This window comes from Rissa tridactyla, chromosome 7 (assembly GCF_028500815.1).
Source record: "Rissa tridactyla isolate bRisTri1 chromosome 7, bRisTri1.patW.cur.20221130, whole genome shotgun sequence".
NCBI lineage: Eukaryota > Metazoa > Chordata > Aves > Charadriiformes > Laridae > Rissa > Rissa tridactyla.
Genome location: NC_071472.1, coordinates 43,290,928 through 43,318,432, shown reverse-complemented (window position 1 = coordinate 43,318,432; position 27,505 = coordinate 43,290,928). Strand labels below are relative to the sequence as shown.

Genomic DNA, 27,505 nt, shown 5'->3' with positions numbered 1-27,505 from the left:
TTAAAAATATTACCTGAGCGAGTACTGAGTGCTGCTGTGTAAAGTCATCCATAAAATCATTACACATATGGACTGCAGTGCACAGAAATGTGTTTCCTGCTCAGCAGTGTCACTCTCCTAGGAGATTTGCATTATTCCTGAGAAAGCTGTGGAGCTTCACATGGATTTTTACTAAACTGCAGCTCAGGCATGGCTAGCACACAAGCTTGCTCCCTACTACCTGCTGCAAATCTATAAAGACGCATTATTTACGCTTGCGCTATGCCTCCATAAAGTTTTTACTACAGCATGTTTGTCTAAATATGTAAATTAAAGTATTAAAAGTGCAGTCAGCTTAATCATCCATTATTATACTGTATATGAGACCTGATTATGGATAAGCACTAAATAGTAGGGTACAATTATCTTATTTATAGCGGGGGTCATTTGGGATGAAATACTCTGTTGTAGTATTTTGGGCACTTGAATAAAGAAGAGCTTAACTAGCTTTTCCTTCTGCTTTGTCATGTAATTGTGAACCAGAAGCTGCAAGAGAAATGAAAACAATATTTAATACTGTTGCAACATACATCATAATCCTTTTGTATTTACAGGGTTATTTCTAAGTAATCTCTAACATTTATTTTTAAAAAGTGGTTTTTTAAGTGTGTGTGTGTGTATATATGTGTGTACGTATTCCCCTTCGTTCGCGTGCATAGTTTCCCACGCAGCACACATGTATATGGAAGTGCGTTCTCCGGGACTCAAATGTTAAAACTCAGTGCATCTATAGGTGTGCTTTTTCCTCCTTTCTTTACCTTCACAGGGTGGCAGTTACGTTCCTGATTAGTTTTTGTTATGCCCAGTGTTACCTTTTCCTTTCTAAGTTCTCTTAAACTTCAGACTCAGACTTGATCTCCTTAGATTTTCCAGTTTACAACACAGTTGCTGCCACTGTAACACTGAAGCCTGTTGTCACTTTTGCTTAACTAAATGCTATTTCACCGAGGTGACTCTTTTTTTTTATGTGCCAGCTTACTTTATCTTCAGCTGTTGTCTTCAGATTCTCTTGGTGCTCTTTGGTCTTTCTGAGAGGACAGATCTGCTCTTTCCTCTACCTTGCTGTTGCAATGAGAAAAGACAAAAGCTCCCAAGACGGACAAGTTCTAATATGTCCCAAAGGGTGAGGCTAAACTGCTAAATACAGGGAAATAATACAATTATTACAAGACAATTTGGTCATAATGGGGAGGGATAGACTTGCTGACATCTCCAGAGTCATTTATCCGGACCTAGGTTTGAAATCAGCTGTCAAATTTGTATTCCACAGCAGCACGCTCAAAGTTTTCTGGCTTTTGCTGAGGCAAGGACTGGTTTCCTCCTTGATCTGTCTTCAGATGTGTGCCTGTATATCACCAAAATCCCTTGGATAAATTGGACTCCCACCTATAGTGTTTTCAGATGAAGACTGAAATAATGTGACTTTCAGAAGAGAAACTGTACGCAAGTGGGCAAAGAAAAATGCGCCCCGACTAAAGGATTTTCCATGAGGCTTCTGTGTTTCTACAGAAATATGCTTTTCCCTGTTTTTCTCAAGAACAGAAGGTGCAGATACCAAATGTGTTCTGTCGTAGGGTATGTAGTCTGCGCTTTTGATCAAGGCTTGTTTTATTCCAACTGTTCCCAGGCTCGCTGAAGCTCTGGCAATCTCTTGCCTGTTTTAGAAGTAAGACCTGCTGCCTTCATTTTCTTCTCAAGCAGTGGTTAGATGTGATTTTTTTTTTTTTCTGGAAGGCTCCTGGTATATCCAGAGAACAGAAAAAAACATCGATTCGGTTTGAATCGGGTTACTTGTCATGAAGAAAAATTCCAGCTTTTTTCTTCCGATGCTCTAATTCGGTGGTTTGGCTTGATTGCGTAAGCTTTATGAATCATTTGTCAATACCAGATAATTTATATAAGATATAAGGTGAATATTTTGCTGCCTTTGTATAATGGGCCAGTCAGGAGCATGCCCCTCGCAAATATGAGGACAAATCCAACCTTTTCTTAATGCAGGTCACTGCTGAGCTCCTGTCATGCCAGGTAAATTACTCACCGGTTTGTTTACTAAGGAAATCTGAAATACATAAGAGCTTTGAAAGTGTGGGTTTTGATCCTTTTTCTGCACGGAATTGTGGACGTTGTGTACAAAGTTTTATTTTTTTCATGTTGTACCAGCAGGAATCTCATTACAGGCTTTCACGCTTTCACTGGCAGTAGTGTCTGCCTTTGAGGTAATGAATGGTCCTATTTGGTCAAGTTATGGCAGGTTGATAGCTTCGTCTGCCTTCTTCTGGTCTGGTAACAGTGTAGTGACAATATTCTGCTAAATTTGTGCTTGCTGCTGTGACCCTGAGGGGTTTTTTTACAGCATCAGTCTATGTGGCAACAAAGCTAGAAGCCCATATAGATACTAAAGGTATACATTTCTGTAAACGAAGTATTGGCTGTTCACAGAAAGTCTGTTCTAGAAATAACATATCCCCGAAATTAAAGACTTCCAGGGTTTTGTGTAGCAATGGGCTGAAGTTCACTGACCACCGTCAGGCTGTGTATCTTCCTAGCAGGAAGGAAATTCAAGGTTGTACTGTCTATGTCCAGAAGCCGAGCGCGTTTCAGAATGGGCACGCTGCCTTAATGAGAAGGGGAAAATCTGTCACCTGAGAAAGCCAAACGGGGATGTAGCAGTGTAAATGGTTCTACTGGGGCTAATAGTTTCCCTACCTAGAGTCATTTGATTGACCTCTGTTCCTGTTGCCATGACTCTGGATGGAGCAGTGACTCACAGAACTGGCCCTTTATGCTGACGTCTCGGGTCTGTCCAACTCTTGAGAGCAGCTTAGTGGAAAAACTTGATTGAAAAGGTAATGTGAAGCTGTGCAATGTCCCAATGGGTATTAGAGTGCTTATTTGATTGGGTTTGACTGCCACAAATTTGTCTATAGTCAGCAAATGGGTTTATATTCAATACGTGTTGGGTTACATGTGCTGTAAGGAACATTGTTCTTCAGATTTGCTGATTTGATTTTTATGACTTGGGACAAACGTTCAGTTCTGTGAATTATAGTTATTGTCATGTGTCCTAAATTCTGTACCTCACTCCAATGAACTTCTTATTAAATGCTTACATACTGATGGCAGGAGATTGCTCTTTACAATCTTAATAGGGCAAGGTCCCTAGACTTCTATTCGGTACAAGCAAACAACCCGACAGAGACCACTCCCCACCTTTTCCTTCCTTCATCAGTACGCTAGGTTCAGATGTTACCAGGAATACGGTTTGCAAGTGCTTTTCTGGTTGCATTTTTTCATTGCTCCTGTCTGGGCAGGCTGTAACTTAGAAGTCACGTCTGAGCTTTTTCTTGTCAAACCCATTCTGTCTGTGGAGGTGCTTCAGAGCAGCCGTGTAGTTTTCTGTGTTTGCAAATTATTGGCCCCCTCAGTCGGAGTTGGAGCTTGTTCAGTGTTGGTAGCCATGCTTTTATTCTGTGGAAGCCTTGAAGTTTTCCACTTTTTGAGTCTTTTATTGCAATAGATTAATTTTTTTTTTCCAGCCAGTGGATTTGACATGGCTTATTTTGAAACCACCTCAGAATTTTATTAACAAAGTTGGAAATCCAGTGGGGTTAGTATGTGGGAAGAGAAACATTGCCTGCAGGACTTCTTTTGTAGAAGCTGTCTGTAAAGGAATGTTGTCTTTGGGGACTAGAATGCCCAACATGTGTGTGTTTTCCTTCAGGAGTTACTCACTCCTGGAAAATAAATCACTTAAAAACCCAGGAGACAGTGCCTCACTGCAAAAACTGTAAAAAGATGCTATAAGATGACGAAAGATTCAAAAGGTAAATTTTAGGGAATCCTTTATGTGCTCTGTCTGGGAAATAGGCCCTTAGGGTAGAAATCTGTTATTTGGAGTTAAAAAAAAAAAAGTGGAGTTTAAAAAAGAAAAAGGTAGAGGTGCATAGTTATCAAATTGATCAATACTATGAAACATACATAGCTTCATCCTTTTATTTTCTGCAGCTCGTGGTGCAAATCCTGTCATCAGTGTACAACATCTGAATCCTTCCTTCTTGCCTCTTTCCTGGCCTTCCTGTAGAAGAGGCTTCTGAATGTTTTGAGGCATAACCCTGTTGTGATTTTTCTTCTTTTCTCTACCGTCTTCATTCTTTATTGTCATCTTTTTTTTTTCTTTCTCCTCGGGTGAGCCTTGCAGCTGTATGGCTTTAATCTTCAATGTGTTCAGTGCCTTCTTCCCATTAATGGTTGCTTCCTTAGATTTCCTTCTCCCTCGTTTCTCCCACCCCAGTTTGGTTGATTCATGGCAGAGTGGGAAGTAGGTCCCTCACCACTCTAGTCTGAAAACCATTCCTTGCCACCAGTGTCTTTGGTCTCTTCCTCCAATGCTGTTGTACGGTTGATGAGCATTCAGGTGTCCTCCTCCACCTTCTGTTGTCAGACATGTTTTAAGGCTTCCGTACCACCTTCCTCATCTCTCACACATTCAGTGCTTTGAGTACTCATTTTCAAAGTCTTCGGCTGTTTGAACTTCGTCAAACTTTTGGCGATTACTTTGTGTCCTAGTTACAGGTTGTTTTTTCATTACTTTTTTTTTCATGCAGGACTCTCTGTGTTTCTTTGGAGAGGTAATCTCTGACTTCCACGGGTTTGGTGTGCATCTTCCTGCAGGTCATTTACTCTCCTGTGTGTTGTTCGTGGTACTTGGTGTCTTAGCAAGATGCCATAGAGAAAGGGAAAGCGAATGAGGGGTAAATTAAGGTCAGTTCTTCCCAGGTTGTCCTACTCCTGTCTCTGGTGTTACCATTCTCTTTTAGGACACTAAAAATGATCGTTTCAGCTCTCGTTCTTTCATCTCCTTTGTTTCATGCAGCTTGGGCTCTCTCCAAATTCCGCTTGCTGCTTCCTCTGGGCACCTGAAAATGTAGAAAAATTCTCTCAAGATCCTCTGTTGCTTTGAGAATCCTTACCTCTGGCTTCCTCACAAGCCACGCTTCTCCAATTCCATCAGAATGAAGGGAAGATGAAATTCAGTGTCCTTTATATATATGGATATATCTTTATTTAAAGAGGGGAAGAGGAGAACTTTCTCCATTGAAAAGCTCCTTTTCTGTGTTGTCAGTCCTATCCTGTCACACAGGAATGAGATGAGGAGAATGTTGTCATTTACAGAGAAAGAGTGACTCTCAGAGTGGCATTCCTGGATTGAGTGGCCCTTCAGCCCAAACATGAGCTGCTTGTCTCATGCCTCTTCCTTTATATCCTCTGCTTCTTGAATTTTTTAAAAAAAAAAAAAAAAAAAAAAAAGATTAAAAGAGACTTCAACTGGGTGATATCAAGGATTGTCTCATACTTGGTGCTCCTTCAGAGCCTTCATCTTGACTGCTTGCAATTTGAAAATCCCCGTCCATACCCTGACCTCCAAGGAGTGCGTGAGGAGTCCTGTCACACTGCTGGTGCCTTCCCTGCATGGCAGCTTTGAGTTTGAGTAAGATCTGTCACTCTTGTAGGAGTGACGCTGAGGAGTAGGCACTGTAATCCCTGCTTTTCTTTACCAGCTTCACCCGGTGAATTCCTACCTACAGCAATTAAGATGAGACCAAGTCACGCGTTAAGCATCGTGGGAGAATTCTTCTCCTCAGGCATCCTGGAAATACCCTCTTTCCTCACTTCTTGTAGGAAACTTGGCTGCTTTAAAGATGTTCTTTCACCCTTTCGTGTGCTTCTCAGACCTTCATTTCCCCCCTCCGAAGTTACCTGTAAGCTGCTGCCCAGACCCTTCACCTGCTGCTGCTCTTCTGAGCTTTTCATCTGCAGCGTGCAGAATTTTCCACCTTTTTTCCATGCCTTGGTCCTCCATCAGCGTATACAGTGTATTCTCAAAGGGTATATTTGTATCTGATAGGAAAAAAATCTCTACTTTTGTCCTTCTAGGCTACTTCCACATCCTTTTTAATGATGATCTTAGTACTCATTTGTGTTGTGTGTAGTAATTAGAAAGAAGAAAAAAGAAATCAAGACTTTGGTCTTAATCATTTTTTGGTTCTTTCCATTCTGTCCATTTTCCTTACCTTCCCGCTATCAGTAACTCGTTGCCACAATTCATTGTTTTATAGGCTGAGCGACTGCTTTATTTCTTACAAGGCTGTGATGTAGGTTTACATTTTTGGCTACTTTGGATAAATTGGAATGTCTTCCTTTAAAGTTCTGAATCTCTGTACCAATGGCTTCAGCAAATGTGTTGGTAGCCATTTTATACCATTGAATTATTTTAATTTTCTTGATTAGGCTTCAGTGAACTAATGTCTCCAGACTAGGATTAAGCCTAGCAATGCAGTTCTATGGCACTAGGTATTTTTTTGAGGCTTAAGGCAGAATTTTGTTTAGCAGTTTCAAAGTAGAAAAAGAGAATTTAGCCTTGCCCCAGTGTTTTGCTTACTTTTATACTAGTAAAATAAATGAAACTGTTTATATCCAGTTAAGATTATATTGTGTAGAATGAAAATGTGCCTTGCCATATCAACAGAACTGTCTAAGTTTTCGAAAAATAATGGCAGGGAAAATATTGAAGAGCTTGGAATAGAAACGTGTGGAAAAGTGGCAGTAGAGCAGTCCCGCTGTGTGCCTGAGCCTAGGCTGCTGTTCTTGCATATCAGGACTAAATCAGATACAGCTGTGGATTGTAATTTCTTGAAAGCAGTGTATCACTGTTTAAAACTAACTTTAATCCTTGCAGACCAGTAATGGAGGAGGGAGTTTAAGTGATTATTCCTCCTCTGTCCCATCAACTCCAAGCACCAGCCAGAAGGAGCTACGGATTGATGTTCCTCCCACTGCCAACACACCAACTCCTGTCCGTAAACAGTCCAAGCGCCGATCCAACCTCTTCACGGTGAGTGAGCCAAGGAGGAGACCATTGCTGTGTTTTACATAGTGCTCTGTGGTGACGGCCTGAACTTCAGACCTGTTGAGTTCAGCTGGTCTAATCCAGACAGAATTGTTGAGATGAATCTATAGGCTTGAAAACTAAACCATCTTAGAGTTACCGTGGTGCTGTTCTGTTCAAGAACTTAAAGAGAAACTAAATACGGTGAAGTTATCCTACTGGGAATTGCAGTGAAACAAATGAATCCATGGTTGAATTCTGGAGCCTTTGTCTGACTTTAATTCTCAGACCTGTCTAGATTCCCTGGTTTGGCAGTAATTGAAGAGAAAGCTGGGCCTCTGCTCCCCGCTCCTGCCCTTATTCTCAATAATACTGCTGACTCGAGGCTTCCTTCTCGAGTCTCCTGTGTTTGTAGAGAGGTCTCAGGGTCTACCAGGGGAATACCGTGTGGTACTGCAAAGTAACTACCTTTTATTACTTTACTACTTTTATTACTGTACAGTCTCAACTCACTTTTCATTTGCAGGGTTAAAAGAGATGATGGAGATGATAAAGATATTTTTTTTCCTTCCCAAACCATCTGGTTTTTGCTTCATTGAGAGGCAAAAAAAACCCCGTACTAAATAGAAAGCTTGAGTGGTCCAATATGATAGGTCGTTGTTATGCATAAGTAGTTTGGGAAATGATAATGAAGCCTTGAGTGATCATTTCCTTAGTTTAGCAGTCTTGCCGAAAGCTTTGGGATTGTATTGCGTGCGTAATTGTGGTTCTCTAAGCAGTTTTTTGACGCTCTTGACATGCTTTATAGCAAACATAGAATCCCTGTGGGCTCCCATATAAGTCCTTTGGTAATTGTAGCTCCATGTCAGTTGCGTTTAGAAAGCCCCATCTTCCCTGTCATCTTAAAAAGTTTATATTTTTTTTTATTTCAAAGGTGATGTCACGTTCACTTCCCAAAGCCAGCTCGCTCCTTTGTTGTATCCAGGGAACCACATACAAAAAGGGTGAAACCATTTCCTTGTATTTGAATAAAATATGACCTCTCAGCCTTTAGCAAGTGGAAAGTTTTATCATCGTTTTTGAGTGCAGAGTGACAGCACAGAGTCCCAAGGGCTCGTATTCCATGTGCCCACCTCGACAGTGATATTTTGATTTAAAAACTGTAGGTCTTCAAACTCCTACAAAGGAATGAAAACCTTGCATTTGGGTTTAGGTGCAAACGTTTGGGTGCAAAACAACAAAGCGTGCGAAAATGAGCGGTAGGTGAAAATGTTGCCAATTTTGACACTGATATTTTTTAGCAATCGTGTGGATTTCCTCCTCTTGGTGGGAATACTGGCTGCTGTTTGGATATACTCAGGAGTTACCAGTCCCACTAGGTGTCAGTGTCAGCCCAGAAACTGCCAGCAGAGTAATACCTCTGGAAATAGAGCCAAGACGCTACAGCATCCCTTAAAAGCATTCGCCGACCATTTCTGGTCTGAAGGATGCATAAAATGCTGTAAGGGCTGTATAGATGGTGTTGACGTTTGGGAAATTGGGGATGTTTTCAACTGGAGTTGGTGTAAATTTGAGAAAGTGAATAAAGAGAAACATATACCATCTACGATCATGGGAAAAGGCTTGAGAAGAACGTTGTCAGCTGTGTTTGCTGGAAATGTAAAGCTCTGGTTTGTGAGAATAGCATAGTAAGAACCAGATTTGCTAATATGAGAGGATGTCGATTGCTGTCTTAATGTCTAGTAACTGAGGGAAAATTGGGGGGAAAACAAGTTCTTTGGAAAAGAAAAAAATAAAAATTTGACTTTTCAGAATTAGTTCAGTCTTTTAAAATCTGGGCGTATTGAATGCTGTGTAGTGAGTCGCCCTGTAACCCGTGTCCTGAGGTATTTAACACTGACCCTGCTATAACCCGGGTTTCACGCCGTAGCGGCCAAGTTATAACCTGGAATTATTTAATTGAATAAATAGATGTCAAGTATTTTCTGTCTAGTTACGAACAGAGTGCTTAATCAAAATATGTTACTGTTTAGCTCAGAGTTTCTTGCTGTGCTTCTTTCCCAGCCTGTTACTTGTTTATGCCTTTATCCTTTACAGAATCTTTCTGTTTAATTGCAAAATAAATAAATATTAAAATAAATATTTCTGTTTAATTGCAAATTACCCCTTGTTATCTAGTATAGGTAATATGTTCAGTTTCCTACATTAAGATCTCTTAGCGTTGGAAGAAAATTGAGAACAGGTGTGAATTTTTTTAAAATTGATTACAGCTTTTGAGTTGGAATAGGGTTGGGAATTCTAAGCATGTTCATGTTTAAGTGCATAAAACGCAGTGTCTGATCTTTTTTACTCTGAATATTAATATTTGCTGTAAAGCTCTTGGTGCAATAGCTGACTTTCTACTTAAGAAAATAGATCAAATATTAGCGGAAAGCTAAATGTCCTTTGTTTTGTGCAGTGTTTTAACAGGGACAACTAACAAACAGTGTGTAGCGCAGGTGGGGATTTCAGGTGGGTGTGAGGGTCACTTCAGCAAAGAACTCTGCCTGTAACCGTGTTCAATCCCGAACGGGGTGAATGAACTTCGGGTACCGTGAGGTGCATCTCCTTTCCCATGTTCATTATTGCCCATCTTAAATCTTTGCAGAATTGCAAGCAAGACTTTTTTTAAAAAGTTAAGATGAACTCTGTCTCAGTCTCTACTATTAAGAGATCAGCGTTGTTACTTTCGGGACTCTCTGGAGTGCTGATCCGGGATTCTGGTTGTGCCCAGACCCGGGTGCTCTATCCTTCTGGGACTAAAACTTATTTCACAGACCTAACTTGGCGAAGGTTTCAAGTTGACGTAAGTCTGCGTATGACTTCCAATAAAAAGGAGAAATGAGTCAAATTATATTCATGCAGGTGTTTTAAATTTTTTTGGACTTCTGGTTCGCTTGAAGGAAGTTTTAAATAGAACGACTTCACGTGTTGTCGTGACATCAGAAAAAGTCCTAGCAAATGTTGATCCAGTATGGTTTAGAGTCTATTTTTTTTATGCTATAGGATGAAAGATGCATTGCCTGTGTCATAGGTACAAAAGCATAAAAGATCGGAATATATCTCTGTTTCACTGCACGATTTGTCTTTATAAATAGCAGAGGCTGCTAAGATTCTCCCCTTGAAAATTTAGTCTATTCTAGAAGCTAGAATAGAATTTGCCTAGCAGAAATTTCTACATTTCTATACTTTTGGTATTTGACAACATTTTGCATATGGATGTTTCCCTTCTCTATGCAGATGCACCTATTTCCAGATGCAGTTACTTTTACGGAATGGAAGACATGGTGATTTAAAAATAAAAATGAGAAATAGTGCATAGATATTTAGCTTGCTTTTCAGAAGCGGGATCCTTTCTTTAAAAAAGTCACATAAAAAAAAGAAACATTCAAGTTGACAACTTCCCTCCCCAGGATTTGGCTACCCTCACTGAGTTTCTTTAAAATGTCACTTACGGGCACTTTGCACCATTGAAGCATTGTTTTGCCTTGTATTATTGGGAAGTGGCACTTTCAGATTCAGAAATCTGTTTTGAAGGACGGGGAACAATAGTTATCCTGAACATTGGATTTCATCCCTCCCACTTGTTTTGCTTGCTTTCATTTATTCTTTGTTTAATTCCCTGGCACGTCATTCCATTGCCCCGAACCATAGTAACTAGTGATAGGAGCCCGCTCCCGGCGGAGTGGGGAAAGCAGCACGGGATCCCTGCTGGGTAAATGTGTTCCTTAGAATGGTGTTGCTTGAAGTCCTCCTCCGTGGGTTTTCTCCCTCCCCTTCCCTCCTCTTGCGCCTGAAAGCAACTGCTTTGGGGATTATTTTTTTTTATTTTATTTTTCTTCCTTCCTCCCCTTCATATAATATGGAAAATGGATATTAGCTATCCGCAATCCTAATCGGTCTCCTAATTTCAGTGTCTTTCAAACATCTCTTTCTACCGCAAATGAAAAGCGGGATCTTGTGTCGCTCTGGTTTTCATTAACTTCCCATTGTGGTGCCGGACATGGCAAATGTATTCGTTTCATATATCATCTCTGATTTGAAAAGCACATGAAAATGTTTTCCCATTTTCGATATTGTGTGAGTAATGTTCCTATTGAAAAGTAATGGAGTGAAGTTGTCACTTGTCAGTTCAGTTATTAAGGAGGACGACTCTCAGGTCTTCTTTTCGTAATAAAATAAATCTGTCACAATCATTATGCTCGTGCGTTCTTTCACAATAATGGACTGGAATCTCGATAACTTCTTAAAATTACTATATAACTTTATAAAGTCATGAAGTGAGCACTGGGAGCTTACTCCTGGGGCAGTTCTAGCATTATAGAAAGCCAAGATCAGGCAATTCAGGTTTTAAACATTGGTTAAATTTTCCTCATGCTGATTTTTCTTCATTGTGTTCAGATAAGTTTTTTTAGCCTCACTCACTACCTTTTCTTGCGATTCCCACTTTCTGACCATCCAAAAGTAGAAAAAAAATAACAAGTTAAAGTCAATATGATCAAAACCAGCATCATAAAATCGCATTTCTAAGTGGTTGATACCAATTCTAAAACCCACACAGATGGAAGTTAAATGTATGCATGTATGTATCAATTTATTTTTTTTTAATGAGAAGCTGGAACCTTCATTCCTCTTTGAAGCTATTATTGGAGACTTCAGAAACGTGTCCTCTGATTTGTTGGGTCTTCAGGCAATGAAACTCTAACTCTTTACACCCAAATGTCGTTTCAAACAAGTGGATGGTTGAAAATTAGAGGTGGTATTTTAGTATTCAGAGTTTTGGATGGTTGTGTACTTTTGTAGGTTCTCACCCGCACCTTTTGAGTCTATATTTATGTGGCAAAATACTTTTTTTTTTTTTCGTAAAATTGCTTTTAAAAAAAAATAGGAAAAAAAAAAAGCATCCTCTGTGTGAACTGCTACATTTAATGGAGCACAAACTTTCTTTTTGCTCTGCAGTCTCGGAAAGGGAGTGACCCAGACAAAGAGAAGAAGGTCCTGGAGAGCAGAACAGATAGCATTGGAAGCGGTCGCGCAATCCCAATTAAACAGGTAATGCCGACATACTTTTTTTTTGCCTTTTTTTTTTTTTTTGCTTTCGGTAGTTGGAGACACACCTCGGGTCTTAAGCACTCTGATGGCGGGGCCCATGCGCCAAGACGCGTTTGATGTGCTCCGGTGATGAATGTGGAAGTCACTCACTTGACATCAATTAGGAGAGGTTCCTATGTGTATTAAAATAGGATCATTAGAATAAGAAGAGGGAAAATGTGACAACAGGCCTAATGAAGTGCAGTCTGCCGGCCTGCATATGGAGCGGGTTTCTAGGCTGTGCTGGCTTCAAAGCTGCCTTTGTAGAGAGGGCTTTGATTGGGCCGTGTGCTGGCAGTCGGCGGGGTAAATCAGATCGCTCTACAAGAGCCCCTTGTGATCGCAGAAATAGCCTGATGTGGCCCTAATTTGCTACTGCAGACGGACATCTGAACACAGTTTCGGGCTGGTTTGTAACAACGAGGCAATTAGTTGTGATAATCATAGCCGGTGTGTCAGCTGTGCGCTCTTGTTTGTAATTTGCTAATGAAGGAATTGTAACTTTGATTAGGTTCAGTTTCATTTAGACCTTATTATATAAGAGAACATTTACAGCTGTAATGTGTGGCCTTAATTAAACTTCCTCATTACACAACAGGACTTGAATTCAAGGATTTGTTTTGGTCTGTTTTACTAGCCTAGATGCGCTTTCATTAGCCCGGAAACTCAATGCTAAATTGTAGCTGTGAACACTCCTTTGAAAGGCAAAAGCAATGCCAGCATCTGATGCGAAGTATTTAGGTGAATGAGATCGTTTACTTTCTCAAATTAAATTACACTGAATTCATACAGTTGAGAACACCACACTAGGCGTTCGTACGGGATGCTTACAAATAGTCTCTGTGATAGTGTTTGCAAGTATTTACTGTTGTGTGAGTCACTTTGCTGGAGATAGCCGAAGTGCCGAGGGAAGGGAGCTTATTTTCTTCCCACGTGGTTGTTTCCTGTTTCGTTTGGTGGCTTTCCTGCCCTCCAGAGGGTCACTTGCCTCTTCTCATCTTTCCTTAGTCCATGGTTCATCTCTCCAGGTAGCCCCAGGTCTGCTCTTTGCGGGTGGGTTTACGTGTTTGGGGGGGGGTTGGGTTTTGGTTGTGTTTTTTTTTTCTTTTGAGGAGTGAGGGGGAGATGGTTCTGTACCCTTAAGTATTTGCAGGGCTTTTCTTTCTTAAAGGCAGTTAAAAAGAGCTTTTGGGACCATCAGGCAGCAGAAGTGCTGCGGTGTCTGTGAATCTCTAGTAGAAAAATTTTAATCAAACACACTGCAATTCAGAAGAGCAGTTTGAAACCAGATAAGCGCTCAGTATTTGGCTCTGCGTTCAGGGGAGGAGATTCCAGGCATTTAAAACAAGATACAATTTTTTTTTCTACAGCTTTTGTATGGTATGAGATGGGTTAGACTGGCCGAAATTCTTCTGGGTAATGCTAATTAAACAGAAGTGTCTGCGAATGCAGCTGAGAATGAAAAACTGAGGAGTATACTTTTCAATATTTATTCAAGGCATGCCTACTGTTCTTTTCTAAAATGCTGTTGTATGAAATTAGGTTGATTAAAAATGCACCTGTAGGAAGAGTATTGTAAGATATACCATGTTATAATGAAATATCTCCTACCATCTCTTGAATTTCTGTATTGAAAAATTCTCCCTGCAAGCCCCGCTTGTATACTGAGTGTGACCAATCTTTGGGGAACGTGTACTTTTTGTTATTAATCCCAATTATGGTAATTTCATTTTGTCACACGCAAGCAATTATCAGCAAATATTGAGCAGGTCTGTAGTCAGCAGATCCGTCCTATTCATCGGGGTTTTGGAAGGGTGCTAGGGAGAGGGAGGTTGAGTGGCATGGAGTGTTGTAGGATGGCTGCTACCAGTGGTATTTCACATCATACTGGTCTGTTGTTCTGCTTTAGAGATGGTCTTCAGTAAAGCGTAGGAGACCAGCATCACCTAGCAATTGAAGCAAAAGAAGATGGAGTAGGACAAAATACTTTTTTGACGTGGGAACAGTTAACTAAAAATTGAAATACGATGTATAATTCATACTGACAATGTTTCGTTACTGTTAAAAAACATACATTAGCTTGAAGTGGTGCTTGATTACAAACTACACGGTTTCAAGCAGAAAAATGGCTCCTGAAGTTTGACCAGCGGGATGGGTTTTTGTCTACCCGCTAATTAGACGGAGGGCTCCTATCAGGAGAGGTGGCACCCAGTTAAATTGCTGTTGTTGGTGGGCTCTATCGGTGCCAGATACTTGGATGTTTCTCTGAGGCAGCAGAAATTCCTGCTGGAATTCTCTTATTTTACGCATTAACTGTGAATAAGACAGAGGGATGTGAAAAGGAACTTTTTGAGCTAAACACTTCAGTATATCATGCTACTGTGCCTTCTTGCAATGAGACACCCCTTCCATCAGGGTATGCTTCTGTGAGAAGTGGCCAGGGAACAGAAAGAGAGGTCTTTTGAGGAAGTCGAATGCAGATTGTAGTATTCATGGTGTTGCTGTGGGAGAGCCAGCTTATTATTTCATTAAAAGACTCTTCATCTTTTTTTTGCCGTGTTTTCCAATGCTCATCCTCCTATTGGCCCGAAAGGCAGATTGCTGCACTACCCCATGCCAGGATCAGGAGTAACCTCCGGTTATGTGAAATGTTTTCTGACTTCTTTAAGCTGCTCTTGAGCAAAATGCCTTTGCTGGCTTCATGCACGTACTCTTCTATTGGTACATCTCCAAAAGTATGCAGCGACCAGGCCTTTTTAATATCTCTTATCAATACTTTGTTTTATTCTCCGTTGGTCTTCATTCTATGTGTGTGGCAGCAATACTTTAAAAGGGCTTCTGGCAAGGCTGTGCTTCTGGTGCAAGGTAGAAGTCCAAGCTCATACTGGTAGACCAGTGCTTCAGTTGGGTTGGGTGAGCTTATTCGCAGATTTAACCAGAAAAAAAAAATAATATGTTACGGTTGAGATTCACATACAGTGGACTTTGTGTTCTCAGTCCACTGCTACTTGAAGAAAAGGTAATTACAAAAAAGCAAATAGAAAAAAGAAAAGCCTTACTATTCAGGTGTTGGAATCAATGGCTTATTTATCCAGGGTATTTTATGATGCCTGTGGGTCGTTCTTATCTACCGAGGGTCTCCCAAAAATCAGAAATACTATTTCCCAACTTCAAACCAAATCAAAACCAAAAAAAACCCAAAACAACAACAATTTAGAAATAAAAATACCAAAACACAACTAAAACCAAAACAAGTTAATTGGAGATCAGAAATGTTCTGGTTTTGAGGAAAAAAAATGAAATCTCTTCCAGCACTAGAGGCACTCGTGAAAGGGGGGAGGAAGAGCTGATATTAGTCAAGTTTGTGTGTGGTGGGGAGAGCACAGGATAAACGTGTGAAAAAAATCAGCTCTCTAGGAAGTGTAGAAAATGTGATGGCGAGGAGTTTGTCATTCATCTCAACTACAATTTTTTCATAAGAACCAGGTCCATATTCCAGCTGTTTAACCAACTATGGTTGATGTCCGTTGTCAAACTGATGCTTTTGTATATTTGGAGATGGTTTACACTGGTAGAGGAGTGGGGTTTTGTAGGGGCATTTAATTCCTTTCCTGATTTCTCTCTAAATGCGCCTATACATCTTGTGGCATGAAGAGTCGCTTCTAATTCTCTATTACGTCCTTTCTGGGACCCGAATACCGACCTACACAGCTACTAGAGTTTGGTACGGTTTTTGGTCAAAAGATGCCAAGAGTTGTAACCTGCTCCTGAATTTGTGTTCTTGGTCCCTGAATCCCTGAGAGTTTGGGAAAAATAGGTAAAATTGTAAGTGGCGTATTTCCTTCCAAGGAAACACCTCACTCATTCAGGGCTTTATCCTTAACTGAGAGCAGTCTGGTCGAAAAGAGTTAATTTAATGTTCTTACTCTTCCTGTCCTTTCCAAATGTTAAAAATCACTTTTCACTGCAGTGCTAAATATGGTTTTACTGGGCTAAGCCATATAAAACGGTTCTGATGAACCTTCTTGAGCCCAGCAGAAACCCAAAATGTAGGCAATGAAAAGCAGGTGTGTTTTTAAAACGTGACTGCTAACTTCTGCCAAAATACTCTAAAGTGAGTGAAATTTTGGGAAGGCCAATTTTCCGGGGAGGTACAGAAACCTTTTGCATGCGTAGCAGTACCAGCATGCCTTAAATCCTGTGCTTTTAGCATCCTTTGAGAGCTGTGGATGCTGTAATTTTCCAAAAAGAAAAAAAAATGTGAAAGAATAGTAAGATCCCATGTTTAATGCCTCTAATGTTTTGGAGGGCATTATAGGAGACTGCAGAGGTTCTTGGCTTTTGCTTTGTTACATGTTACAATCTAACTTTAAAATGATTGGGTTTTAACGTAATTGCTCTTTCTGCAGTCTCACTTACGTGCTATTTAAATATCTTCGGCTAATCAAATGGAGTCAGAAAAACGTCTGGAACAATATTAGCCCAAAGTTCAAATCCATAGAAAGTTCTGTACTTCTGAGAAAGAGGTGCTTAAACTAGAAATATTCTGTAGCCATGCTAATACTACGCTTAAAGCCAAGTCGGGGTGAATGGCTTACTCCGTTTGGACTGTCCTCCGTGCAAAAACATTTATTCTGAAAACGAAGATGTGTTCCTGGTCGCTTGAGTGCGTATTTTGAAGCGTGTATTAGGCTGTCCAGTTTAGAGTGGCACACTTTCTAGGACGGGGAGGTTTTTTGCAGCATTTTGGGAAGATTACTTTCTTTTCTGTGGTCTTGCTAAAATCTTGTAGGGCATATTCAAATAAAAAAAAAAAAAAAAACCCCAAAAACAACCCACAACAAGAAAAATAAAAGCAAGAAGCTCAGCTCAGCGGTGAGTGGGCTTGTCATGTATTAATTTTTCATTGCTGTGGAGAATTGTACATACATAATCACTTGATTGCAGTGGGAGTTAGCGAGCTCCTATGGTGTCATTTGCATAAATCTTGTTAAGTCAATGGCAGTTAATGAAGTACAAATGAGCCTGGAGAAGGTGACATGCAAATCGTGGGTGGCAGATGGGAGGTCTGTTTTTGGGATGGCAGCTGTGTGCTCGCTTTTTTTTTTTTTTTTTCTTCCTCTCCTACCCATATCCCCCCCAGATTAGAGTGTAAATAAATACATAAGAGCTGGCCTTGATTTTCAGCTTTCAGACCTCCTTCTATTTGCCATTTGCACTTAATCACAGATGTTCATATTATTCTATAGTCCAACTATATAACCTTGACTGTTCTTCTACCAAAAACTGGTCAAAATAGATTTGGACGGGTTGCCACAACCCATGGCTTACCCTGGGAGGTGCTGCACCTCTCGTGTCCCCAGACTCCTGCATCATTTAGGAATAGCAAACTTGAAGTCTGGATTAAAAAATAAATGTTCTAATGGTTAATGTTGCACTGATGACATAGTGAAAAATTTGCCATCCATGACTTGCAAAGGTGAACTTCAGAATCCATTCGCTTCTCTCAGTTTGCAAATGGCTGTGTTAATGGAGAAAGTTGAATATCTTATTCAGGCTTTAGTTTTCGGTGATATTTCAAATGACCTTCTTTGCCTACCAGCTTGACGTATTTCAGTACATTAAAATAATCTTACTGAATTTAGGTATTTTGTCTTTTTTTGTCTTTTTTGTCTTTTTTTTTTTTTTTTAACTGAACTAAGAATGGCAAATATATTTCAGGTCAGGGCTAAGATAAAGGCTTTGTCACCAAAGGGGGGTGGCATCACTGATTTGCTTTTCGTGAAGAAGAGTTTGGTTCCTGGAGGCACAAGTTTTTCCTTCAAATGGGCATAAACAAAACTGGAACTTCACAACGTACATCTGAATTTTATAAAAAATACCATTAAACTTGGCAAAGATAACTATTGGAAAATGCTTTCAACCAATGTGAAACTCTGCATGAAAAAAAAGTCAGCTTGGTTAAGTAGCTTCTGAAATATTTGAGAAGTTGTGTTGCGACTTACGTTCCCTTATCAGCAATTTTTTTAAAGTAACTTTTAAAGTAACTTTAAAAAAATCGTGTAGCACTAAGAATTTCCTATTAACATTTTTGTTTCAAGCCTGGCCATTGCGTTGTCAGTTTTCAATCCTTTCCCAATTGTCCTAGCATTAGAAGAATGTAAGTTAAGCAATTTGTCAAAAACTTCCTATTCAGGGGAAAAAAATCTTTGCTATTTTTGACGTCCATAACGCCAAAATACAGAATTTTTGTTTAGTTAAGGGTTTTTGCCTAGTGAACTCTTCTGACACTTTGTGCTGCTCTGTGGAAAGAATCTCTGGGAAATTGGGAATTGCTGTATTTCTCAATTACTATTTTTTTTCCCCATCCTGGTCTCACCTGGGCACTCCTTGCTTAGATTGTCAACACCTGCATGGCAGCCCCTGACCTGAGGGCTTTAGGAAGCACCTTTCAAATAAAAGAGAAGGACTTCGATGTAGCGTGTCTCAAACTTTGTTTTTATTAGACTTAGTTTTAGCATTCGCTCTTGATGTGTGTCTGGGGAGAAGCTTTGCTAGTGACCTCGTGCCTCTTCCAGCCCCACCAAAGAACGCTTTGCGGCGGCCATCGGTACTGTGGAGGGCAAGGAGACCCGTAGGGTGAGGCGGGATCTTCTGGTACTAGCCCTTTTCCTTCCTTCCTTTCTTCCTTCAGCATGTCCAAGCTTAGGCTGCCCGTTTGCCTTTCTTCCCTTATTTCTGATCACTAAATTTCCAGCGTTTTCGTTTTGTAACCTTGTTTGCCCCATGTTATCTTCCTGACCCCCTGTCTGCCTCCTACCCCGTGCTGCTCAGACGCCTCCTTCCCTTCAGTCCCCTACAGGTGCAGCTGCTTGACTAGTGATTTTCCTCTTCCTAACCTTTTCCTTCACTAATTTTTAGCTCTAGATGGGGTGTTTACGTGTACGGTCACGGTTATGTGATTCTCGTGTGGAATAACACACACCACCGTGTTATCTTGGTCCTTCCCATTGAACTAGCGAGATCACCGTACCTGAAATCTATTTTTCCCCTAAAATACCCAGGGCTGTCTGCGCAGCTGTTAGAGCATTGCAGCGAGTATGGCAGCGTCTTGGAAATAGGTTGTGAAAAGAGATCGTCTGCCACGTCTAGTCAGTCAAACTGATGTCCTTAGTCCTCCTCACTGGCAGAAGAGCACTGTAATGCTTCGGGCAAGTGTCAGACCCGAGAACAACAAATGCTTTTTGCAGCAGGTTTCCTGAATGTAAATGTTTACTTGGAGTCTACCAAAAAGAGAGAACAAATAAGCAACCGTCTTAGCGTCTATTCTTGGTTAATTCATACGGCTTGACAGGGCGAAAGAAAACAGCACGGCACGAGCAGGACGGACACACGACGCTGCAGCGTTAGCAGACCCTGCCACCCACTGCCGAGCACTAGCCCTTATCTCTTCCACCCCCACACAAAATCCACTTAGGTTATGGAGTAAAAAATGGCTAATGCGTGTAATGACCAAAAGAAGGATGGCAGAAAACACCTGGAAGGGCGCACACAGCTCCAGGATTTACTTGCCTTGGTTACATGTGGCTCTTCTGTACGTAACGCACCCTTCTGCACAGGCGCTACCTGCAGAGCTCCGGCACCCAACACCCGTTTCAGTGACACACAATCACCAACCACTCCATCTTCAACGCCAAAGCGTTCACCACAACTACGACAGCTTTTGGGTTTTATTTATTGATGTTCGTTTAAGGCTTCTAAAGAGTTGTTAGCAAGCCAGTATCCGTGTCTCCAGAGAGCAGCTTTCCAAAACACAGAAACGATGCCACTAACAAAGAACTGGCAGATGACATAGTTTTATTTATTTATATCTAGCATGAGGTGTAATTTCCTCTGTCACACTTCTGCCTAATCACAGTAATCAGTATCCAGATCTGCTTGTACAAACACGAGGGTATGGTTTTTAGCCAAATGCTCTTAGTGCTGAAATCTTCTGTGTAATTCCTCCGCAATTGTTTATAATCAGAATATACACATTTTGCCGTGTTTTTAATTAGCTGATTACTAGTTATAAAATGTTTTGTACTCACTGTGGTTCTGTAAATTGTTAACTGGTAGCTACCAGTATAATTAAATATTTCAGAGCGCTTGGCTGTGGTTGCATTGAACTGTGAAGAAATAATGTTATATAGCCAATCAAAAAGAGATACTTGTAAACTCATTTAAAGCGTCAGAGTGTGTTAGGACTATCATGGTGATGCTTATTGCAGGAGAAATTAAAGATACAGTTTTGTGCTAAGAGGCAATACAGAAATTAGTTCCTGAATTAGTTGTTAATTGATTTGGTAATTCCCTCGGGTCTGCATGCTCTTTTTTCCTTTTTCGTTGTTGCATTCAGTTAACAGTGACTATTCCCAGTGCACTTGAAATATTTTTTCCAATTAGATCAAATGTGCCCTTACATCAAAGGAACGGCTACAGCTCCATGTACCTGCCTGGAATAATGTTTCGTTTGACTGCGAGAGCTGTTTTTGTGTGTTTTACTGTTGGTGATTTTCAGATATCATCCCAAGAAACGCAGTAGTCCTAAGTATTTGGCATAAAAAATAGCATTTAAAAGTTCCTGGATTTAATGGACTATTATTTTTTTTTTCCCACCAGTTTCAGGAAGCTTACTTTAATTTGTACCTCTCTGGTTCCGAACAGTGGAAGGAGATGAGAGTACGGTGTGGTTCAGTAGGTGCGCGGGGTTTAACCCTGCAAGCTCCAGGCGTTACAGCCTGGCCCTTAGCCGAAGCAGGCAGGCCTGGGCAGGAGCCTCAGCATCTCGGACTGAGACAATTCTTCTTTCTTCCCTCTCTGCCTGTCAGTCTGTCCCACCGGGTCATCTGCTTCCTCCCACTTTCTGGGTTCTACTGGTTTGCCTTCCTGATGTGTCTCAGGGTTGCAGGAGAAAGCTGGAATTTGGGTCTCTGGCGTATAAGGATTGAATTTCTACAGCGTTTCTTTTAGTTGGTCTCTTCCTAGTTTTTGAGAGTCCCTGAAATACGAGCTTTCTGTCTCCTGTCTTATAAATTGCCCTTATTTTATCTCTAAATGCCTGCTACGTTGTGGAATGATAGTCCCAAGCACGCTATGAGACCAAGGTGAGCAGCCTACAGCTGCTCCACAGACATATTTAAAGGTGTCATTTTGTCTACTTCCAATTAATGCTTGGAAGGCTGTTGAGGTGATGGGCAAGAGTTCTAGGGACCTTACGGCAATGCTATTTTCCTAAAATTTAAGTTTACACTGACTTGTATGTTACTTTCAAAGCTCGAAAGATTTATAAATGAAATATTAATAACTTTTCAGAGAAATAACTTTTCCAGCATTTGCTTTTTGGACTGTGTATGACTGAGTTGAAGAAGCTACAACTGAAGAAGCTACAATTGCTGAAGCCAACAAGAGCCTCTGGTCCTTGTAATCGAAACAAGGTGGTGGTTTGTGAACGAATTAACCAGTTTCATTTCAGGGTGACTAGATCATAACTCTTCCCAGATCAAAAATTTGTCTTAGTGGTACAACTCGTTAGATAGTAAACATAGTATGCTATTTTTTACTGAATTTTACTTGATGAAGAAAGGTATGTAAATGTTTATTAGTGTCGATTTTGGCAGGTTTCAAAAATAACATTCTCTTTGTCTGTATGACACAACCTCCAAAGTGAGCAAAAGGAGAGCATTGCCTTTTAGGGCAACAGTGGAAGGTAATAGTATAAAACAACCTGAAGAAAAAATACGAAAGCTTTTTGTTTGCTTAATGTTTTGATATCCATGTTAACGCTGTAAGAGCTTGTAGACTGCTTATGATTGCCAGTAAGAGGTGTTCAAGTTCATCCTCTTTAATCCTATCCAAATGTTACGCTCTTGTTTCTTAAAAGAGATGAGGAGAAACGTCTGGGTTTGACTAGTAGCTAGTGATTTCCTAGCTGCCACATCAGGTGCGATTATAGCTCTTGCACATCATTAAGATTCAAAAGGAGGTATTGCAGCTTGTGTTTGGAATGGAATGTTCATCAGCTTAAGCATCCTTTGAGAGACTGTGGGAAGAGGGAGGAGGAGAGTGCCAGAAGTTCTATCATCTACAGAAATAGTAAGGCAGGAGCTTATCTTATATAAACAATAATTTTTTTTTAAAAGGCAAAAAAATCTACCTGACCATATTTGTACGAAAAGAGCATCTGCTCTTTTCATAGGATAGACCAGTCAGGGATCTCTTTTCAAGCGCTGTGTTCGTAAGACAAGGGAGAGAGTATTTGGGTGTTTTTTGACGCTTTACCATGAATATCCTCATCTTCTTTCACCCCGTGCTTGATGCCAGCAGAGAATGGGTTCCCCCAACCTCTGTGCTTTTGGTCCCTGTAATGGTGCAGCAAGTAGGACTGGAGCTTGCAGAAAGCAAGCCAAGCGGTCTCTCCAGTGAAGCTTTGGAGAATTTAATCCACTTGGGGTGTTCTCATCCTGCTCTGTGTGCCTGTGTATTGCAAATCCTGGAGCTGCACGTTGAAAGTGAGTACAGAACATGGTGAAGAGGTGTCAGAATGCTTTGAGGGAGAGGAGGAGGGAATGATCGAAAGCAATGTAGGTATAAAGTAGAACATCAATAAAGCAAGCCATAATACGACTTTAAAAAATTTATTAGAATTTTCCAGTGCTGAAATGGTGTAATATATCAAGGCGGCATCTCAATGTGACATGCAGAGATTGACAGCAATGAGGTCACTAAGGCATCTTCACTGTTGCCCTTAGGCTAAGAACTGGCCCCTGGCCAGGAGCCTTTGACTCAAGGTGGTTGTGTCTAGGTACTGCTTTAATAGTTGCATCTAGAAAATGCTTACGAGAGGCATTCTTTTTATTTGAGCCATCTACAGCTACCGAGATAATTGAAAAAAAACCCCAATGGCGTCACTTGGTGGCTTATTGAGTGCGTGGTTTTACAAATGGAGAGTGGAAATAATTGTCCTTTAGTTGTTTTTAGTGGATGAGAGCTGGAGATGCCTTCATAGTAGCGATCTCTCATCGAGCAATAATGATTGCAAAGGAGATGACGGCAGGCTCTCTCAGGACCGAGATGTGCTGTCAGAGCTGTGCATATTGCCGGTTGGTTTTCAGTTTGGGGAAGCTCGTTCCAGGTCTCGGCGCAAAACAAACATCCCTCTTGCACAAACGCCTTTGTTTCAAGGGGCCGCTGTGTGTTGGAGGTGAGTCCGTGTGCATCTGGCCCAACTTTGGTGACTGGAGCTCTTCCTCTGAGGGCATGAGGAATTAGGCCGGAGAAGTGACATAACAAGATTAAGTAGAAAGCTTATGACAGTTAGCAAGTGAGACTGCCTGATAGACGTCGGTTGACACAATGATTATTAATATGTTGTAAAGATGTTTGGGGGATTCCACCATATTTGTATGGTTGCCAGCAAAATGTTGACAGTTGCATTGTGGTTAATAAATTCATTTAGATTTATAAGCATTGTTTACAGAACCTGTTCGCCTGCTGAAACTCTAACAGCATCTGTTCCTTCTTACTAATTAACTGCTAATTACGAATGAGCTTTGTGTGTTTGTCAGTATAACTGGCTCATGCATTTTGTAAGGAACATTAACAAATTGATTTACATAGTGGTAAGGCAATCAAAAGAGTAAACTGAACAGCACGCATTTAAAGCCCTTTAGCCTAATTTTTTGAACGAGGCAAACTTTGGACATTCTAAATATAATAATAATTCTTTTGCTACCTTTTAATTGTGTGGTAATTGCATGTGAATCTGAATCAAGGGTGTTGGCCCAACATCCCTTGTTTCTTGTTTGTTTTTTTTAAAAAAAAAAGCATTGGCGCTGTTAGTATTTAAGATGTGTGAGCAAGCATTTATCCAGAGTATAAGTGGCAATTGCAAATAAAAAATAGTAAATGGCATGAAGAAGGGATATTGCTTGGGCGGGAGCAGGGTGGCTTTGAAATGTAGGTTCTCTTGACTGTATGTAGGTAGGAAATGTAGGTGTTCAGACTGTTTTGTTGTTGATCTTCAGAATTCCCACTGTGGAAGTCCTTGCACTTCTGTGAAAACACTATTTTCTGTAATCCTACTTTTATTCTTCAAAAACCTTCTGACTGCCATAATTATCAACAAGTCTTTAGAGCAGTCTCAGCAGCCAGACCAGATGTTGGCACTTAAATATTTTTTAATTGAAAGGGAATATTCAGTAGTGCAATTCTTAAAAAAAATAAAATAAAATCTTAGTTTATTTTGCATGCGTTAGAACAAGGAGAAAAATCATATAATTGAATGTTGTGTTTATTATGAAGGATCCTTCATGTTACAATAAATTGGAGATGAGTGATCTGATTAGATGACAAAGATATATTTCACTTACAGTTGTCCTAGAGCTGTAAAGCTTGAAACGAGCCTTGTAACTAGTATTAGGGAGATTAAATAAATGCAAGCACACAGCTGCAGAATTTCGGTTTTTCTGAGCAGCTTACTATGACTGTGAGGAATACTGAGTGGTTTATATAGACTAAAACTTGCCAGAAAAACTTAATTGCTTTTTTGATAGAATTTCAAAATAAGTGCATGAGGCAAACATAACAGATGTAAAATATTTGGATCTTAGTAAAGCATTTTGATACTGCCTCGCTATGCCTTCATTGAGAGTTTATCCAAATGTGTTTGGCTAAAAACTGCGGTGTGGATTTAAAACGGTCTGTAAGATCGTAAACAAAAGCTAAAGCCAGAGCACGGTCTGAGCTGGCTGGAAGGAGGACGGAGCTTTGTTTGGATCTAGGGCTGGTGCCATTCAGCAGTGCCATTAATGGTCGCGTTGGAACCGCGAGCAAACACATGGGGATAAAGCTGAAACATCAGTCGAGAGAGGCTCATCTGAAAGGGGAGAGGGTTTGGAGTTGGTGACTCAATGAAAAAGATGCTGTTCACTTAATAGAAGCCAAATCGTCCTGGTCTGTCCTAACTACTTGCACATGCCAGACTTTTCCTTGTTCCTCCGTTTTCGCCATTGACAGCAAACTCTTGACAAAGCACTAGGTTCTTTCTCTTACCAGTGCAATGTGTCTGCTTTAAAAAGCATATTTTCATCCTTGTTTAAAATAACCATGAAAACAAAGGCAATGTGGTAGAATAAACCAGAATGGGAGGTGAAGTCAGGCTAACCTGAGCTAAACCCCAGGTGCCCAAACTTTTGCTGGTTTAACCCAAGTTTGGATGGTATTCTGCCTTTATATGCTTATGGTATCTCACCAAGATGCTTCTCCAATGACCCCCAGTGACAGGAACCCATGCGTGTGTTTAGAGCAGACACTCACCATTGCAGCCAGGTTTGTGGTAAGCCGCCCCTGATTTGGGCGGCTTTCCTCCCGAAACCCGTGTCTGGTTTCTCTCTCCTACTCTTGCTGAGATAGACCTGGAGGTGACAAGTGCCTTTGAGTTGGACTTGGGTTTCAATGTGAGAAGTGAATGCAAGGGGTGGGTACGCTTTGAGGGGGAAAAGCCATTGCATCGCAGCGTAACGGAGATCCAAGTTGAGCGTTGGGAATGACACATGGGCCATTTGAGAGTCATACGATGCAGACAAGCTCATTAGAGACACACACTGATTAGGCGAAGGGTTCAAGGCAGCGCTGGGGAGAGAATCCCACCTCTGTGGCTCTGGCTAAAGGTGTTTTCCACTGGCCATCGTGGTAATCGGGGCACGTTAGCAGCAGTGATGCAAGTTCCCGTATCAGATCACCGCTTACAAGATTAGATGGCTAATTACAGACGGTTTAGCTAAGCTACGACAGAACAGTTGTAATTATACATAGGAATCTACAGTGTTTGCCAGGAAAAAGGAGCGTTGCCGCTGTGCTCCAAGACGCGTGTGCACAGGTATGGGGTGATGAGGAGACGAAGAAAGCTTTGGGACTTTGGGGGCTCACAGACTGTATAATTTCTCCATAAGGAAACAATATAAGCTTAGTGACTTGGTTTTTCTTTAAAAAGGGGAGGGGATTGCCTTTCTTTTAAAAAAGGGGGGGGGACGCACTGTTGAGACAGTGAGGTTCTGTAGGTAAGTCTGAGCACTGAGGATGTTTCTTTCCTCTTTATAAGTAATATGATTCTTTGTCACAAAAGAAAAATACCAAGACGTACCATTTGCGAAAGGGTTTATAGTACAGTATATCACCCTATTATGAATGACAGTATTTAAATGGTTGGGTAGAGAACTGGAGAACCGCTACAAATCAAGTAGCTAGGTTAACATTTAATGTTCTCTTCTCATGTGAATATTTCAGGGAGGAAAAATTAAGAAGTCTTGGAGTGCAGGAGGTATTGGAAAGAAAAAAAATCAATTAAAAGAGCAAAGAAAGTAGTTGAATTGTTTGGAAATTCTACTGTCTGAAAACAAGCAATACTTTGGAACAGAGAAGAGTAGAGACTGGTTAAGAAGGCAGGTATCATCACTTTAGGAATCAAAATTTTACAGGATGTTTCATGGCCAAACTAAAAAGAACAAAACTTTTTGTGGGGAGGGGGGATGCCCTGTAAATGCTAGACTAAAAGTAAAGTAGTGAGCTTTGAGCAAAGTGGGTGAAAACAAATTATTCTCAGGGCACAGACTGAGTAAGTATAGAAATATGTATTGTTGGCGTGCTTCGTATAAAATAAACAAGTCTGATGCTTAAAATATATGTGTATATTTATTTTTTTGTGTGAGCTCGGTCTCCTGAAGTATGGAAATCTCAGATTTCCAGCGCCATGTCTGGCAGATGAGCCTTTCTGCTGCAGTAAGAGAGCACATGCATCCGCCCGTTGCTGAAGTGTACTCAGCGTTTTGAAGATTGACATGTCGGTTTTGTTGAAGCTAATGGCAAGGCGAAGAACTTCTTCAGAGTACTTTCTGAATTGGCCCTTTGTACAGCAAATGTTGCTGTCAATTTGTAATTCACGGCAATACTGTATTCGCAGCTGAGAAATAATACGTGCATGATCACTCTTAGTGCTTTAATCTTGCAGCACAGTGATTTCTGTAAGTCTGTCTTGAAACAGATTAAGTCACACTTCAAATTAAGTGACGCTTCTTAATGTCGATGTGATGTTATGAAGCAAGAGGTTTCTCGCATGTTTATGGGGCATGAAGACTGCAGGCTTCCTGCTTCTGCAGAAGATGAGGAGGCAGACAAAAGTAAGGGGCTTTAAAGGTAAGAGAAGAGGGGAAAGAGTTGCCAATGTGATGGATAACAGAATTGGAGGGGCAGAACTCAAATGGAAAATTGTTTGGTGCTTTGAGAAGGCAGGTGAGAAGCAAAATCTGTATTAAACAGGTAAGAGGAAGGAGAGCAAATATTGAACAAAGCCTGTGAAGGAGATGGGAAGTGAGAATAACAAACAGGTGCCATTGTCAGTAACGTGAAAAATCT

General features: G+C 40.7%; 1 protein-coding gene across 5 annotated transcripts in view; it reads left to right on the top strand.

The window, feature by feature from the left end:
- AGAP1 (ArfGAP with GTPase domain, ankyrin repeat and PH domain 1) overlaps nucleotides 1-27,505 on the top strand; it is a 380,161-nt gene that overhangs the window by 175,112 nt on the left and 177,544 nt on the right. For 4 of the 5 annotated variants that reach the window (XM_054209386.1, XM_054209385.1, XM_054209384.1 and 1 more), the window contains exons 8-9: nucleotides 6,776-6,931; nucleotides 11,924-12,016. In XM_054209386.1, coding sequence (XP_054065361.1) covers nucleotides 6,776-6,931; nucleotides 11,924-12,016 — 249 coding nt within the window. The remainder of the gene's footprint in view (nucleotides 1-6,775; nucleotides 6,932-11,923; nucleotides 12,017-27,505) is intronic. The other variant, XM_054209383.1, reaches the window with a different exon arrangement.